Here is an 18,619-nt window from a genome sequence, read left to right as displayed (position 1 = left end):
TGGGCTGGGCTGGCTGTGCTGCCTTGAGCTCCTACCACTGCTTGCAGACCCCCCAGCAGCGTGGCCGTGTGGCCTGGAGGAACGTCTCACTCACCGCACACTGTCTGGACGCGGCAGAGGTTCCCCTGCACACTTCCTGCATTTACAAATTGCATCCCCCAATTGTGGCCATATCACAGCCATGCAGAGGGACCTTATCCTCTCTCGAAACGCAGCTTGAAAATCCAATTTTTCCTCTTCGCCACCCAGCATGGATTTTGATTGTTACTGTTTGTTGGTATCTTGAGTTGTGTCCCTGGGGATTGTCTGTAAATCTTGGTAGTAGTCTTGGATTTGCCCAAGGGACAGTCATTGTTTGGCCTCTAACAGGATAACCGCGGGACAAAGGGTCCCCAACACTGGGAAGCCATGGCACTGGAGTGGAGAGCGGCCCAGGTGTTCTCACTCTCCGTACCTGCCGTCTCCCCTCTGTTCGCTGGCCTGGACAAACTGTGCTTCCTCACTGCTTGTCTTGAGTCAGCTGTGTGGGGGAGCGTTTCACTCAAATGCGGGAAGGCCATTTGGCCATGTCTCTCTAATGTTACCTTCATCATCACAGTTTTCCCAAAGCATCCTGAATTCTCCTAGTTGGTGGTGTGCAGTAATCTCCATAAGCAAATGCAAACCCTTACCTGGGCATCGGGTTCTGTGCAAGCTTGGGGAAGGGCTGTAGGATGCACCGAGCATGCGTGACTTTAGTGCCCAGGGAGCATGTGGTCAGCAGGGCAGGTGCCGGTTTGGGACTGCATTATGGAAAGGGTGCCCCCAGGTCAAATATTACTCTCTGGGTATAGTCCAGCTAGTTCCCTAGCCAGATGGCTATACCGTCCAGGACCTAATTAAACTCAGGGCAACAGCAGCCTCACCAGTGAGTTGCTACCCCATATGTGTGGCACTTAGCTTTCCATTATGTGCCGGACAAATGAGAGCTGCTGTGTATTGCCGTTTTCACTACGTAGGAAGCCACCCATCTTATGCATGGGTTACGCTCCAGAAGTAGTTGGAAGTTGTTATTTGGAACTTGAACATATTTTCCCCATTAAAACGTGTTCTGAAGAACAGTTGGGTTGGGAGGCCCACAGAATCCTTCTTAACCCACACATTGTTGGAGAAGGGGACTGTGAACCAGAGATCTCCCAAGGTATCAAGTAGCAGAAATCTCCCAGGGCTATGATGTTGACCCCTCCTCGCACCTCCCAGCTTCTTGGCTGTCATCAGTCACAGGGTAATTCCCTCCCTGGAACTGAGGGAGCCAGCGCCCTGCTCTCAGCAGCAGCTGTTGCTGGGCAACAAGGAAATTCCAGGGTAATGCTGCTCACCGAGAGTCAAGGGGACATCTTTTGGCTTTCATTGCACACCAGCCAATGATTCCTCTTTCTGGGATGGCAGTGTGGCAGGTGGGATTGCAGGATGGAGCTGCCCCACTTGGCATCTGAGCATTGAGTCCCAGATTCTCATTCTGGGAGTCATTTTTCTGCATCCGTGATTTGCTCCTGCGAAGTTCCATTACTTAGGGAAAAGCAGTGGCTGAATTATTCATCGAGGTTTGTATTAAACATCTCTGTTCTCAGCATTACTGGATGCTATGGGGGATAAAATGAGAAGTATAGGATGTGATTCCTCTCCTCAATTAGCTTCCTAGGTCATTAGAGAGAAGTCACAAAACACAGAATGACCATGGGCCAGACCTCGGTGGCTCTCTGGAATGAGGGCTGGGTCGGAGAGCGCCAGTCTGACCCGGGTAGCCAGGGCTCTGGTCAAGCTCTGTTTTCTTAAAACACTGCCCCCTCCCCCCCGCCAGGCCTTCTTCCAATGTTCACTTGCCGATTGTACATTGTCTCAGATTTACCAAACAGGGGTCAGCCTCAGCCTCCCTCATACCTATAGTGCCTCTAACTTTGCCGGAATAGAATCTAGATTATTAACCAGTTGCCATTAAAAAAAAACAAAAAACTCTTGTGAGGTGGAAATCTCCCTTAACCCTGGGGCTAAGAGCAGGTCCAGGCAGGATGTGGCCCTTTGTCATTCCTTCACCTTCCTTTAGAAAGAAAACATCTTCACTTTCACTTAGAAATGAAACCATCTTAACTTTCGCCATGAATGGTTAAAATGTTTACTTCCTGGTAGTCTTGTTGGTGGAGGGCTGCTGCTGTCTGTCTTCCTGCCGGGCATCTTGCCCGGCACATTCTCCACGTCACACCGTTTAACTCTGGCACCGGCCCTGTAATTTGGCAACATCGTACTCATCGTTCAGATAGGTAAACTGAGGTGCGGTTCCTTGCCCAAGGTCATGTGGTGGTGGCGTAGCCCGGCAGGTGATTGCGCCATTACGTGGTGTTTCAGCTCCTGTCTTCTCTTTGTTTCCATGGGTCCCGTTGTCAGCTGCACTGGGGGGGGGAAGGGCAGATAGATGAGAACGAATGTTCTGTGCTCATCACAGGAATAATGCCTTTTGTGTGGTTTAGTCCTTAATAGGTGTCTCGTGTTCCCAGAAATGCTACTTGTTGCCAAAATTGTATTTTTCTTTTCAGTATTAACTAGGGTTTTTTGTTTTTTTTTTTAATGGAGGTGCTTTGTGTAGCTGAAGTTTGTTCCCAATGAGCATAAATGGTAAATTGGATGCACTTTGCTAATTGTGTGTTTTTCACGTAATGGGATAGTAATATAACTTCAAGTGAGGATTGTGTAGGCACATGTTCTTTCCTCGAGATGCTTTGGGTTCATGCCTTCGAGAACATCAGGCTGCCTTACACAAAATCATTTCTGGACATTGTCTTCCACATTTAGCCTGTAAAAATCCATCTATTCAGCCTGTGTTTTTTCTGTTAGAAAACAAACAAAACAAAAATTCAGCCATAAGAAACGAACAGCCATGGAAGGCAGGCCAGGGTGAGGGCAGCAGTCACCCTGTGGTTCAGGCTCCCTGTGACCTTGCGGTTTCTGTACCTGAAAGTACATTTCTTATTTTTTGTTATTTAATTAAAAAAAAAAAGGCATGTTCTCAAGCAGGAAAAATCCACTTGGTAGAAGATTTTAGGACAGGACTTTGTCGGAGAGCAGCCTCTTCCAGACCCTCTGCTGGGCTGAGTCTACTTTCTTGCAGAAACAGAACGAGGGCTTTAGAGTGGAGGGGGTGGGGGAATGGGATAGGCTGGTGATGGGTAGTAAGGAGGGCACATATTGCATGGTGCACTGGGTGTTATACGCAACAAATGAATCATGGAACTTGACATCAAAAACCAGGGATGTACTGTATGGTGACTAACATAATATAATAAAAAAAAATATTATTAAAAAAAAAATAAAACCTTAAAAAAAAAAAAAAGGAAAGGCCAGCCCTTTTTCCTTAAGCTCCTGAATGCATTTTTTAAAAAAAGGTTTATTTATTTATTTGGGGCGGGGGGAGACGTTGGCGGGGGGGCAGAGGAAGAGAGAGAAATAATCTCAAGCTGAGCATGGCGCCTGACGTGGGGTTTGATCCCAGGACCCTGAAGTCATGACCTGACCCAAAATCAGGGGTCAGCCGCGCAATAGCCTGAGCCACCCAGGTGCCCCACAAATGCGTTTTTAACTTCAATGTGGAAATTGTTTCATGGGAAGTGTAGCTGGAAATAATGAATTCAGCCATACTGGGTGTCAAGTATGTTCTAGAAAGTAATGAAGTATTAAGCAGGTAGATGTTAACAAAGAGGGTTGAGTTTTCTGTTTCAAAATGATGTTGAGAACCTGCCCTGCTCCGTGATGAAGGGAGACAGAGCTGTTGCCGTGAGACTGAAGCTGGTTCTGTGTTTGCAGTGGACCTGCTGGGGCTCCTGAAGTGGCGTTCCAACACCAGTCTGCTGCAGCAGAACCTGAGACAGCTGATGAAGGTGGACGGTGGCGAGGTGGTGAAGGTAACGCAGCCCTGGGGTGGCTCGCTCTGTTTTTCTTCCACGTGTGAACGGATCTAGGCACTGCCTTCACGGCAGTGTGGGCTTCTGGTTATAGTCCCTCGAACCGATGTGGACATGCACTTGTACGTGAGTAGACGCTGGCTTGGATTCCGGTTGGGAGGGCTTCCTGACTTCATGGTGATGGGCTCTGGGATCAACCCAGTCTTGGGTTCTGGCTCCTCTTCCAGTGGGGCCTCACTGTGCGATGGACAAGGGTGAAGTAACCCCTTCCAGGCTTACTTTCTCTTGCTGTAAAAAGGAGATTGCAATAATGCCTTCTCAGAGGGTTGTTTGGAGTTAATGAGACCCATAGCCTGGATCTGGCGCATGGGGGGGCGCCAGCGTTCCGTCCTATTATTATCATCTTACCAGCATTATTACCATCCGCTTTATTATTAGTTCTGGCTCATGATTGACCTAGAACTTCTGGGATTGATATGGAGAGATGGGTGGTCTGGCACAAGGTTCTCAGCCCTGGGAGTCCTGTCTCCGCCATTTTTTTCCCATGTGATCTTGGACTTATTTCTTAACCTTACACAGAGCAGGCTCTGGAGAAGTATCAGGTACCCTCTTGAATCGTTACCTGCAGGGTAGGACAGTTAGACCGGGGTGATCCGAGATCTCTTAGAGCGCCCCAGTTCTGTAATTCTGCATTAGGGATTGTTGATTCTTTTTTTTTTTTTTTTAAAGATTTTATTTATTTATTCGACAGAGATAGAGACAGCCAGCGAGAGAGGGAACACAAGCAGGGGGAGTGGGAGAGGTAGAAGCAGGCTCATAGCGGAGGAGACTGATGTGGGGCTCGATCCCATAACGCCGGGATCACGCCCTGAGCCAAAGGCAGACGCTTAACCGCTGTGCCACCCAGGCGTCCCAGGGATTGTTGATTCTGATAGTAGGCCATGCTTGCCTCTCATTGGCTCCAATGACTTTTCCTTTCTTTTTTTTTTTAAGATTTATTTATTTATTTGAGAGAGAGAGCGAGCAGGGGTGGAGGGGTAGAAGGAGAGGGACAGGGAATCTCAAGCAGACTCTGTGCTGAGCGTGGAGCCTGATGCAGGGCTCAATCCCATGACCCTGAGATCATGACCTGAGCTGAAACCAAGAGTCAGACACTCATCCAGCTCTGCCACCTAGATGACCCGACTGTTCCTTTTATATAAGGAAACCTGTTTCCATTTTCAGTAGGCCCCATTTGGCCTGTAGACAATAAGCCGGTCCACACCCGGGGTGTTCTATTAACGAGGTGTCTACAGCCAGGTCTGTCTCTCCCTGGCTCAGTCCTTCGCCTGCCACAAGAGATGATTGCAGAAGGAGACTGCCTTATCTCTGTAAAAATTAATTACTTAAAATGGCCTTAATTAAGCAGCAATGTGGTTAACTTCAGTATAAATTAATTTGGTTGCACCACTTTCTGAAATTCATTGTATAACCATTCAGACATATCCTTGCTAATCTTCTAATTTTAATCATCGTTTTAGGTTCTTGTCTGCTACCTCTGGCTTGGACAATGTTAATTGTATTGTAAACTTCCCTGGGTTCTGTAACTTCCCTGATTCAGATGGAAACTGGGTGAATAAGTTAACGTAACTTTAGAAGATACAGAGTTAATGAGATTTTGTCCTTTTTCATTTTTAAATCCCTGTATCTCATCAGGAATTAGCTGTATTTCTGTTGGCCTATTGTTACACGTTAAGGAGAAGATCTAGAACCATCTTGTCTTATTGTTGTCCTTCACTCCCTTTACCTAATCTATTACCAAACCCTGTTCTTCAGCCCTGAAGTGGTTTTCACTACCCCCTCCTTCCCATGTGCACTAGTACCAGCACGTCTGAATGACCTGTCCGTCCATCGGGGGCGCATCCTGTGTACCGTGTAGACCTAGAGAGGTGAACGGACTTGTCTAAGGCCATACGGCTGTTAATGGGAGCCAGGGCTGGAGGGATTCCCAGCCTGCGTGGGGCTCCTACTCTGTTGGAGGACACTATAGACTGAGCCTATTCCACTCATTCAAGGCCCCCCGCCCCCACCCTTGTGTATATTTACAACTGGTGGGAGAGAGATGACATTACTTGATGGATTAAGAACAGCATTGGCTTATTTAGTAAAAGATACAATTGCCCATTTTGGTGGAAAATGGAAATGGTGATTATTCTGGGCCGCCAGTGGATAGTCTTTGAAAGAGGGCAGGTGTCAAAAGAAGTGTGTTTGTGGCTCTGTGTGCAGGACCTCGTTGAGGATGCTGGTATCCCTCTGCCTCTGTGGCTTGACAGCCAGATGCGGGCTGCTCCCGCTCTTGGCTGCCATGTTTCTGGGCTATGGATTATGTCATTTGTCTGGTGGGGTGGGTAGTCCTACTGCAGGGACTCTCTGGGTGAACCGAGACAAGCCAGGGCTTGGCACCTGGTGAGCCCCTTGGCAGTAACATTGGGCAGGTAGCAGATGGTGTAAAGGTGTGACCTTTGCAAAGATTTTGCAGACTGAAAATGATGGGAAATAATACAAATGTAACAAGGTAGCATGGGCCCCAGTAACTGGGCTTCATGAAGCCCTTGATATCCAGACCAGAACACCTGTTGGATGGGGTGGTTTCATTCCCCTGCCGTTTGTATGTGACTCTTCCTGGCATAAAATAGGTGGTGGGTGGGTGGCACAGACTAGTACGAGGGTTTGGGGCACCTGGCTGGCTCAGTCAGAAGAGCTTGCGACTCTCGATTTAGGGGTCATGAGTTCAAGCCCTATGTTGAGTGTAGAGGTGGCTTAAATAAATAAAACTGGAGGAAAAAAAAAGAACATAATGAAGGTTTTATGCACTGGTGGGTCTCAGAGCTCTAACTAGGTTTGGGAGTATGTTCTCCTTCCTGAGGGTGACCTCTGGCATTGGGTTTAGGGCTATTGCAAAGTTTTACAGCACAGAGTGGGGGAGTGAGGTGAGTGCTGGTTTTAGGAGCAGGTCCCAGCGGTTTGGTTCCTCAGGCTGAGTGCTCTTACCATTTGAGATCCTCTATGGGGACCCAAGGGTGCCTGTGGTTCCGTGTGTTGTGTGCATGGGCTGAACCCTCCAGGAAGAATCTGGACCGGACATCCCATTCAGCCATCCCTTTGACACCCTTGCTATGGGACCCTCTCACCTGTTGTTTTGTTTTTCATAACAGCTTCATTGAGATGTAGTTCACACACCATAAATCACTCTTATTTGCACAGTTGCATGGTGGTAGTATATTCAGGAGTTGTGCACCCATCTCCACTGCGTGATTCCAGAACATTTCCATCACGAGAAAAAATAACCCTGTAACCCGTCAGCAGTTACTCCCTACTGTCCCTGCAGCCATACTCGACTTTCTGTTTCTATGGATTTGACTATCCTGGATTATTTTATATAAATTGAATTAAACAATCTATAGCCTTTTGTGACTGGCTTCTTTTAGTTAGTATAATGCTTTCAAAGCATAGCATGCATGTATCAGAACTTCATTCCTTTCTATGGCTGAATAATAAATTATTCCAATGTATGGATTTGTCCTCCCATTTATCAGCTGGTGGACTTGGGTGTTTGCCACGTTTTGACATTTATGAGTAAAGCTGCTGTGAATATTTGTGTACAAGTTTTTGAGTGGACATATGTTTTCCATTCATTTGGATACATACCTCCGAATGATTGTTCATGAGGTAAACGTACATTTAACTCTTTGAGGGTTTGCCACACTGTTTTCAAAACCATCATACTATTTTACATTTCCACCAGTGATGTGGAAGGGCTCTAGTTTCCCTGCATCCTTGCCCACACTTACCGTACTGCTCATGTCTTGATGATAGCTTTCTCAGTGGTTTTGAAGTCATATCTCACTGTGGTTTCAATTTGCATGTCCCTAATGACTGATGATGGCTTATCTATACTTTATTCTCTTTTATGTCCAGTATTCCGTCATGTGGCATTCTGACTACTCTTGAACTCCTCCACTAACAGGGAACTCATTACCTCCAAGGTAGTCTTTCTTGGTCTGTCTTACAATTCTTCCAGGGGAAGATGGAGACAGGATTGGAAGCCAATCTCTAGTGTGACATAACCTTGGAGTCTCCTAATTTATTCTTTATTTCATTCATGATGGTTTGCCATTCTGTGCTCTAATATTTCTTTGGTGAATTACAGTAAGCTATAAAAGGAATTTCTAAATTTGTCTTGAATAAAACGTGTTTCCTGGTGTTTTGCTGTGTTCCCCAGTTTCAGAGTCACGCACCTTTTCCATCTGTGGGCATTTGGGTCTGTGGAAGGTCGTCTTTCATTGTACTTAGCTTGACATTTGTCCCTATGTGGCTTCTGCCCACTCCCTAGCTCAGGTCCTACACTCAGAGTTTGGGATGAGGCATAGCCAGTCTTCTGAGAGCTGCTGTTGAGCTCTTTGTCACCAGGCTGGTGAAGACTAGGAAAAGGATTGGAGAAGTCTTATGGGGGGGGGGGAACCATAGGGCATTTCCCTGTTACCAGTCATCCTCTGCTTGGCTCAGGGTCCTATCTCTTTGTTCTGAGTTCACTCATCTCAGTTTTTGTCCTGTGCATCTAATGGCTGGGAAGAGCCCCTGAAGCGTTTGGCTTCACTGGTGACATTTGGGAAAGGTGGCTGTTTGGAGTATGGCCTAAGGTGGTAGTTACTGTAGGTTGGGGGAAAGCAAGGTGAGTTTACTTTGTCTGCTGACATTTCGTGTGCCTCTAGTTCCTCCAGGACACCTTGGATGCCCTCTTCAACATCATGATGGAGAACTCCGAGAGCGAGACGTTTGATACGTTAGTGTTTGATGCTCTGGTAAGAGGCCTGTACTTTTCATCTGCTCAGATGTTGAAGTGCTTTTCATGCTGCAGCCTTTGAAGCTGGGGGGAGGGGACCCCTCCCAGTCACCTTGGGAATGTTTTCTCTTGTTAATCCAATCAAAGCAGATGGGTTGCGAGGCAGAGAGTTGCTTTCAGTGGGACACTGTAGTTAGGCCAATGTCATTTCTGGGGTAAGAAGAGGGAACATCAGAAAATGTGCTAGTTCACAGACTCCCACTGCAGTGCAGATGATTCACGTGAGGCTTGCATTATTTTACTAATGAAATATTGATTAATTGAACAGGTATTTATCATTGGACTAATTGCTGACAGAAAATTTCAGCATTTTAATCCTGTTCTGGAAACCTACATTAAGAAACACTTTAGTGCAACATTAGCCTACACGTAAGTTCATTTTTGTTGTTTTAAAACCAATACTTCATTTTGTATGTTTGTTATTAAATGCCTTTTTCATAACTTTTGTCTGTGGTTGTATATTTGTCCCCTGCCCCCAACTCTGAGTTTACTGGGATAATTTTTATTATTGTTTCCCTCTTAACAGACCTAGAAATCTAGTTGAAAGAAGATATGTGATAAATTATCGTAACGTTCTGGAATAAATTCTTGTTCTCCTCCATACCTTCCATTTGTCTTTGAAATTTTCAGTTTATGCTCGATGAAACTGATGTATGCCTCACTGCAGCTTCCCAGCCAGCTTTTGGCAAATGAATAAATGGATGTGTTCCTGGTTTGAGATTATTGGTTGTTTAGTGTGAATAAAATTCAGTTTTGTATCTCTTCGTGTATCTTTTTGCTCTTAAAGAGGGCCTTCCTTTTTGTTCTAGACGCTTCATCTGTAACTAACTTGGATTCTGACTGCCTACCCAGCTGCTCTTGACCTGCCCCCCCACAACCCCATACCTGCCCCCTGGGCATCTGTTAGCAGCCAGAGCAAATGTGGGATTTCCAGGCCTGCGAGGCGAGGCGGCTCGCCTGGTGTTGACCAGCACCATCCAGGAACCCGTAGGCTTCACCTCCAGCTCTGTCGCTTACAAGTTTAAGTTTCTTAACCTCTGGGCCTCAGCCTTCTCCTCAGCAAAATGGGCATGATCTTAGGGTTTCTTGAGACTTTTAATGAGCTATTGCACGTTAAGTGTTTGGAGTAATCCTTGGCACTTAGAAAGCACGAAGCAGTTGTTAGGTTTCATTATTAGAATGATTAGGATGAGTTACTCTGCCTGTCTCATGGTGGGATTTATTGGCATTTATTCCCACTTTGAATTGTGTGTGAGTTGCAATGAAAAAAGATGTAAATAATTCCTTTAAGAGCATCCCTGGCGTTAGATTCACTAGAAATGGTTCTCGTTAGTGCCGGTAGCTTGAGTCAAAGCAGAAGTGTGCCTTGACCATATTTAAGTCAGAATCTGTGTCCTTGCCTGTATGCAGCCATGAACTCAAGGTCAGAGGTCTGTCGCTAGCTATCTGTGTGACATCGGTCATCCTGTCCCAGCTTTTCCGTGTCTGCCTCGAGTGGCCGGGTGGGCAGAGAGCTGCCACATCCTCGCGCACACAAAGACAAGTTGCGACAAGTCCTTTGTGCTTGCTGATAAATGTTCGTTGAAAGCGATTTGTTCTCTTTGTGGAGACATCCGGTGTGACTGAGCTTTGGACAGTTCCTTTCAGACCTTGGGGAGAGCGGACCGTGCAGCGCCATCTTGCTGTGGCGACCAAGCAGGTTCCCCGGAGTGGCCTGTAAGCAAGCGGCTGCTCACGTGGCACGATCTCCGAGTCCGTCCGAGTCATGTTCACACGTCTGTGTCCTTATTGAAATGTGGCCACACAGCTTGTCTCAGATTAGCTTTTGTACTGGAATTTCAGAGAATGAGCACAGTGACTAAGCTTGCCATGCTGTCTTCCAGGCCTTCTGTTGGCACCGCTCTCTCTGTGCCTTTGTCGTAGGGGGTGGAGTGAAAGTCGGGGAGTCTCTGGCAAGTTACTGACTGGAAGAAACAAAAAGTACCGCGTTATCTTTAAGACAGGATGGGACTGAGCTGAGAATCGCCATCCTCCCTTTCAGCCCCTGTAATCTGCAGAAAAGGAGATTCATTTTGGAAAATAAATATTCTTATCATGTTTTGATAAAGTAGCAACCCCAAGTGGTGTCTTAGCAGTGAATCTGAGTTTTTAAGCCTTGAAGTACCAAAGGAGATATCTCTGATTCATGCTGCTCTAAAGCGTGGAAGGTTGTCTTTGTGTTAATGGTGTGCTCACGGTGGTCTCTGAGCATCAGCTTTGGAGAATGTTCTTCCAGAAAACCAGCAAGGACCGGCTCCTTTCTATGCACAGAGCTACTTTTCCAGGAGCTGGCTCAGGTCTTGCCTCCACTTAGCTGATGCTCCATTCGGCTTGCCTCTCTCAGCTAGTGCCAGGGCCTTGATCGTTCTGCCATTACAGATGGCCTGGCTCATGTGGATATGGGTCTTTGGACTTCCTCATTTATTTTCTGATTCTGGGTCATTCTCTTTACATATCGTTCCTTTCTTTCTCTCTCTCATCTGCTTATTTATTTTTGATTAATCTGTTGGGAAAATTTCTGAGACGTGTTCTATGGAACATCTATTTCTTGGGCTATTAATGGATTTAATAAGAAAAGGTGTCTGGTCAACAAGCTTGAGAAAATAAGTAAAATCAGGTGACACAGGTTTTATGGCAGGACTTTAGACATTCTCCTGTGCCTTGAGAACCACCAGAAGACATGTGTGGTGAGCTCCTCTTCCCAACATGGGAGCCCAGCGAGCTTGTGGGGAGAGGACCTCTCTGGCCCCCTTTTCCCCAGCACCTTGCAGGGGTGCTCCTCTGAGAGTCTTTGCTGGGGTTCTGCAACCTGATGAGTGTTAGAAATGACCTCATCCACTTGGTCACCCAGAAAGCTTTCTGTTGTGATTTATCAGGATAGGGGTTATGCTCAGGACTGTTCTGAGGTCATCCTTTAATGCCCGTTACAGTTGATCTTATGGGTATCTTGTAGTAGTCTCAGCTAACAATCTGTTACAAACGGGCTCACTAGAAATGGTTCTCTGGTAACTGGAAATGCCGGCAGTGCCCTAGCAGGTTATTTTTATTAGTATAATGAATATTTAAAAAGCCCCAGTGAGTTTTTGTTGATGAAATGAACAGTTGGGGATCAGAGAAGTTTGATTCACGGGGTAATCTTGTTGGTTGTCGTCATACAGGCTGCACGTATGTGGCTAGTTTTTGGAGAATTTCAGTGCAGCCCAATACGCTAAGACCAGAAAGTGTATTGAAGTTAATTTAGCTGTTCTTTTATGATTTAGAAGCATTGCTTGCAGGTCAGCCTTATGAACAGTGAACAATGATTATTCGTTTATGGGCCAGTAATAGTAGAAAATGTAGAAGTTTGGGCAGAATTAAAAATTGATTATTGTCACTGCTGCCTCTGTCGTTGGAAAGTAATGCACGCTCGATGTGGAAAAAAGAAAAGCACTGAAAAAATGGATACGGCTATGAAGAAAATCTCTTCAATTTTATTTAGTGCTGGGAAAGCTAGTTTATCTGTCTAACCCTGGGGTTCTTCACTTGTAAATCAGGGATAATTTACCTGCTCTTATCCCCAATTATTATTATTATACCCCCAAATAATACTTGTCTTATTGTGTCACTGTGAAGGTTAAATTTACATAATACATTTAAATGCTTAGAAAAACATCTGAAACTTAGAAAAGCACTGTTTCAACGTTCAGATCTCACTCCTCTGAGTGTTATGTATGGCTCACTTTTAATGTATTTTGAATATATTTTATAAATACTCATCTACTGACAAGTGTGAACAAACTAACAGTAACCCGCTTGTGTATTTCTGTCCCACTTAAGAATCGGGATACTATAATCTTCCGAACTTAGTAATTAATTTGTGATTCCATTGTGAATAGGAAGCTGACAAAAGTTTTAAGGAATTACGTGGACAATGCCGAGAAGCCGGGAATAAACGACCAGCTGTACAAAGCCATGAAGGCTTTGGAGTACATCTTCAAGTTCATCGTGCGCTCCAGGATCCTGTTCAATCAGTAAGTGTCGCCCGCGCCGGCACTTCTAGGGGATTTCAGGAGATCTTTTACTTCCTTCCTTTTCCTTGTCTCTTCCCCTCCTTCCTTCCCTTCCTCTCCTCTTTTTCCTTCCTTGTCTTGCTTTCTCGTATGACAGGACAGTAGTAAATAGCCATTGCTTGTTGGGGCTTCCCTCTTTTAGAGTAACTGCTTCCCGGTCTGTGAAATCCAAGCACAAGTTTGAGCAGCAAGCCCTGTTCCCACGTCTGGAATTCGTGCATGTGAGTTAAACACTGACCACTGAACGTACCCCACATTCATCAGAGCTCGTGCAGGGTGTGGACAAGCGTTCCGCAGTTCTTTTCAGTTTCTCTTCCTACAGAAAAATGCCTCCGAAGAGCAAACAGTTAAAACAAGCAACAACAACAGAAGGCCAAAACCAAGTTAAATTGCCTCCCTTGGGATGACTCTGGGGGCTTCCTCTCTTTCTTTCCTTCAACGAGAATAATATTTTGTTTCTAGAGAGATACGTTTGGAATTGCCAGGTGAATGGACACTTAGTTGTTAAGCTCTGTGACTTCTTTCTCATCCTCTCTGGATGAATGTATGCACTGTTTTTGAACTTTAAAGTGGATTGGGGTGCCGACGACTTCATTATTTTCTGGAGAACATTAATATTTTTCCAGGTATCTGTGCTAAAACCAGAGCTTCTAGGTGGCCCACTGTATGTAACTGTATGCACAAAGAGATGTGGAAACAGGATAGATTGAGTGTTGAGTGTTGAAGTGGACTCTCTCTGCTTCTTTCTTTGGAAGGATAGCTACTTCGGGTGATCTACTGTGAGCGATACTGGTTCACGTTCATTATTCAAGGTTGATGTTCTTGTCGTGAGTTCTGCACACAGAGATGGAGTTTCACAAACTGAAACTCTCCCTCTCACTTAGAGGACACACATCACCTTTTATTTATTTATTTATTTATTTATTTATTTAATTTTTTTTTAAAAGAATTTTATTTAGTTATTTGACAGAGAGAGACACAGCCAGCGAGAGAGGGAACACAAGCAGGGGGAGTGGGAGAGGAAGAAGCAGGCTCCCAGCGGAGGAGCCTGATGCAGGGCTCGATCCCAGAACGCCGGGATCACGCCCTGAGCTGAAGGCATACGCTTCACGACTGAGCCACCCAGGCGCCCCACACATCACCTTTTAAAAGCACCGTGCTCTTGAAACTTAGCATTGGAAACTGGTCATTGAACCAGTGTAGACCCCAAATCAGTTTCTTGCTGTTCCTCTTCATTTTATCTTTGTTGGCCTGAGGTGGCCTTCTCTGGAAGGGTCCAGGAGAAAGGGAGGGTATTCAGAATCCAATCTTGTGCATACGATGGTGCAAATAAAGCCAGAGGAGCAAGTTATTGACTGCGTGTAGATCTGGAAAAGTCCTACACAGGGTAGGACCCACATGTAGTACAGTGGTGATCAGTGGTTGCAGCCCCTGTGTTACTGGTTAAGGATTATGGCGCTTATGTTCTCTGTGGAGTTGACATGATGTAGACAACAGTCTCTATACTGCCATTTGATTGTATGAAGACACAACAGTTTGAGGTCTTCGTACTGTCATCCTTGACTAAGGTATTGAAGGCATGCTCTTTTATTTCGCTAATTATGGGTAGGCATGAATCTTGCTATAGACGGAGTTTTCTCTTTTTTTTTTCTTTAAAATTTTATATTTATTTCACAGAGAGAGAAAGAGAGCAAGCATGAGCAGTGGGGAGGAGCAGAGAGAGAGGGAGAAGCAGACTCCCCGCTGAGCAGGGAGTCTGACATGGGGCTCGATCCCAGGACTCTGGGATCATGACCTGAGCCACAGACACTTAATCGACTGAGCCACCCAGGCGCCCTGAGCTTTCTCTTTTCTTTAGGGTCAAAGCCACTGATGATTTTCTCACTGTCAGTTGTGATAGATGACCAAGCAAAATAGATTTTGTTTTCCTGGATTTCATTGTATTTTTCCAATAAAAGTAATTCTGTGAAAATGAAATTCTTGGCACCCTCTATCTGGCTTTCATGTATTCCCCCACTAATTTTAAGTCATTAATTACACTAAACAAAATCTACCTAAGGTGAGAGAATGACCTTGAAAGGACAGCGTATTTGGGTGATATGTATAGATTTTGTCATGTTTTGTTTGAAAGAATCTTAATCTTGTATAATTTATAATCAATATGACGTGGAGTCAGGAATTTGGTGATGCTCATTTCCTCCTTGAGCACGCTGCTGACTTTCCTTCTCATTCAGAGATTAGGCATCAAAAGAAACATGCATTGATAATCTCTGTTTCTGTTATTGTAGTAAATGCTATAATGTTTTACAAAATAATGTGACTAGAAGAGATCGGGGTCATCCAAATGGACCAATGGTGAAGTTATTTCTTTCTCTTAATCTCTTTCAGTCTCCAGATACAAATTGCATGATATCTTAGAACCATGGTCCATACATTATTGAATTTGGTCAATCTTATAGAGGTTAGGAATATGATTGGCTGTTACACAAAAGCCTGGCTTCATGTGCCTTAAAGAGATGAGCTTCACTTCTCACCACCTGCATATGTAACATGGAGCCCAGAGGAAGATTCCGGAGTTCATGCACTTGGTCCCTGGTTTCCACATGTCCTTGGCTCCTTTGCCTTTCTGCTCCACCATCCTTAGGGTCCATCTCTGTGTCTTATGGCCCCAACGTGGTTCCTGCGGTTCCTGGTATCAGGACTGCATTCCAGGCAGCAGGGAGGGGAAGGTGTGGCATAAACAGCTTTCTATTTACTCTCCTTTTAAGGAACTTTCCCAATCTCTACAAAGTGTCATCTTGGAAGTATGTCACATGACCACCCTAGATGCAAGGGAGGTTGGTAAGGACTTTTAGATGGGCTTATTGATGCTTTCAACAAAATCAAAGTTCTTATAGTAAAGGAGTCAGGGAGAAATATATATTTGATCGGTGATTAACATCCTCTTCCTCATGCTTTTAACCTGAATTTCTCTTGCCTGACAACTCGGAACGCCCCTAGCTTATTCTGGGTTCCGAAGTCCTACTTAATTAGGCCCCTGAGAGCTTTTCTTGCTGTTAGTTTGGGGGTCAGTCTCTGAGACTCCTGTCACTAGTATCTCCTTGGCTTTAAATCAGTGGAGCCCTATGTGACCCAAAGATGTGGTTTGGTCTTCTGTACTATGCAGAAGCTCAGCAGATCATTGCCTGTGACCTAGGGAAGTGTTTTATGTTTGATGTCCTTAAGAATGTTTTTGTGTTGGCACAGACCTTGATCCTATCGCCTGTCTTTGTTTTGGAGTGGCCCCAGCAGAGCCATGGCCTGATCACAAAAGGAGTCTCTGCTGGGATAACTTGTTTGTCAAGAGCTGACACCATCTAGGACAAAAGTGCAATGAGGTCATAGGCGAGTAGCAGCCATTGCCAAAAGGCAGTGAGGCTTCCTGAGGCTTCCGAGGCCCTTGTCTGGGCATTCCTGACCTCATCTGAATACTGTAGCGAACCCGGAGATTTTGATGACGAGGTCCTTCCCTCCTGCCCTTCCTCCCTTGTCCCTTGCTTCTCCCTCCCGTAAGTACTTAATGAGCGTTGGAGCCCTGACTGTATCCCAGACTTTAATAGTTTATTGACCTTATTTTTTTCCTGATTGCTTCCTAAATGTGTATCTTGGCTGCCTTCTATGATTCCTGAGGGCAGAGAGGAACATATGTTCCCCTCAAAACTTAGAACACAGTTGTAGCCACATTACATAGAAAAGATAATATTTCTTAAATTTAAATCTATACTCTAAAACTACTAAGAACTTAGATTCTGTGGGAAGGAAAAAATCACGGCCTAGAAATCATGGACCACGGGGCTAAAGACTTGAGTAGGGTCTCGTTCTGCTTGCCCCCACTCCCCATGATCCCACAAGCTACATTTCAGTAGCTTTTCATCTGTGATTATCAAAGGCATGAATTTTAGGTGAAATGATATTCCTGTTTCGTATAGGCTGCTGAGAGAGAAAGCAGGCCCGTGTCCTACGTGGGTGTTGCGAGTGTTTGCTCCATAACAAGTTCCGAGCAGCTCTCTTGTGTGGTGTTTGCAGAGCTGGGGGAGAAAGCAAACAAGGGTTCCCATTTTCTTACCTGCACCACATTTATTAGCTTGGGAGAAAGACAATTGTGCTCACAGCTGGAGTTGACAAGAGTGTTTTTCTCTTTGCAGTTGGAATAAACGTTAGAGGTTCTTTATTTTTCTTCTTCTTTCAAAGTGGTCTGCTGTGTTTTCAGGTAATGTAGTAGCTTTGTAAAATTCCCGGATAATTGACAGTCATTATTCTTCCAAAGAACAAAGAGGTGAAGCATTGGAGATGAAGATACGGAAGCGTATCCCACTATCTTTCTCACTATGCAGATCTATGCTTTCTGTTTTGTTTAGAAGGCTCATTTTGTTTTGAAGTGAGAACAGCAATTTTCAAACTCTGGCCCAAAGACATTTGGTTCAGAACCCACAGAAAGATTCCTGACAGCCAGGGGCACTTCTCCGCTGGTTTTGTTTGTCTGTGTTTTCTGTGTGGGTGGATCACATTAAGTGGAAAGCCAGAAAACAGACACATCCTGCTTCAGACCTTCTGAAGCAAATTACTAAAGCTGGTTATTGCTGTGTTCTTCTTCCCGGTGCTTTGTGGAAGCTTTGCCTGTCATCTGGTGTTAGCTTTGTGCATAATTAGTTATTGATCATGAATAAGTTGTTGCAGATCTGTCATTCTGCTATCATTTCCTGGGTCACAAAAATAGAATGTAGCTAATAGACAACAATCTTGTCATTCCCTGATAATGAATACTTACAACGTGTAAATAGAGCAAGGAATGATAACTAGGTCTTACTCATCCATTTATCTACTGATATTCCTCTGAGTTCTTTCCTCACCCCTTCCTCCACCTGAAGGTGGGTCAAACAAGTGACTGCTCTTGGTTTATTTGATGAAACCAAGAGGTAAGACTCTAGAGGCCTCCCTTTCATTACAGAAAGATGCATCAGTGGGAGTGCTGTAAATGCTAACCATTTCTGTGTTTTAAATATGTTGATTGGCAGCAGAGAAAGTAATAATTAAATTTTCATCTCTCAGGGATTCTTGGTAGAAATTTAGATTTCATAGATTCATTACTTATAACTTACAGATTTTGAAACTGTTATTGGGGGCATACAGATTTAGAATCGTGATCTCTCTCTTGTGGATTTACAGGCATAACTCACTCTTTGCATATACTGTAGTTGTTATAAATCGAACAGTTGGTGGCAACTCTGTGTCAAGCAAGCATATTGGCACCGTGTAGGTGATTCTTGCAATATTTGAAACTTTTCCCTTGTTATTATATTTGTTATGGTGCTCTGTGATCAGTGATTATCAATGACTAAAACCCCAGATGATTGTTAACATTTTTTAGCAATAAAGTATTTTTTTAAATTAACGTATGTACATTTTTTTTAAGATAATAATGCTGTCACACATTTAATAGACTGCACTATAGTGTAAATGTATTTTTCATATGCACTGGGAAACCAGAAAATTAATTTGACTCTGTTTATTGCCAGACTCATTTTATTGTGGTAGTCTGGACACCGAATCTACAGTATCACCCTAGGGATGCTTGTACCCTTTTTTCAATATGAAAACTTGCCCTCTATCTTTTGGTTAATATTTGCATGGAATATCTCTTCTCTTTTTTGCTTTTAACCTTTCTGTGTCCTTATATT

General features: G+C 44.5%; 1 protein-coding gene across 4 annotated transcripts in view; it reads left to right on the top strand.

Annotated features, from left to right (window-relative positions):
- DOCK1 (dedicator of cytokinesis 1) overlaps positions 1-18,619 on the top strand; it is a 493,249-nt gene that overhangs the window by 105,241 nt on the left and 369,389 nt on the right. For all 4 annotated transcript variants that reach the window (XM_048219065.2, XM_026494391.4, XM_026494390.4 and 1 more), the window contains 4 exons: positions 3,835-3,932; positions 8,684-8,773; positions 9,083-9,183; positions 12,729-12,863. In XM_048219065.2, the coding sequence (XP_048075022.1) occupies positions 3,835-3,932; positions 8,684-8,773; positions 9,083-9,183; positions 12,729-12,863 (424 nt within the window). The remainder of the gene's footprint in view (positions 1-3,834; positions 3,933-8,683; positions 8,774-9,082; positions 9,184-12,728; positions 12,864-18,619) is intronic.

The sequence above is a fragment of the Ursus arctos genome, unplaced genomic scaffold, assembly GCF_023065955.2.
Source record: "Ursus arctos isolate Adak ecotype North America unplaced genomic scaffold, UrsArc2.0 scaffold_7, whole genome shotgun sequence".
Lineage (NCBI taxonomy): Eukaryota > Metazoa > Chordata > Mammalia > Carnivora > Ursidae > Ursus > Ursus arctos.
This window is presented reverse-complemented; position numbering and strand designations above follow the sequence as displayed.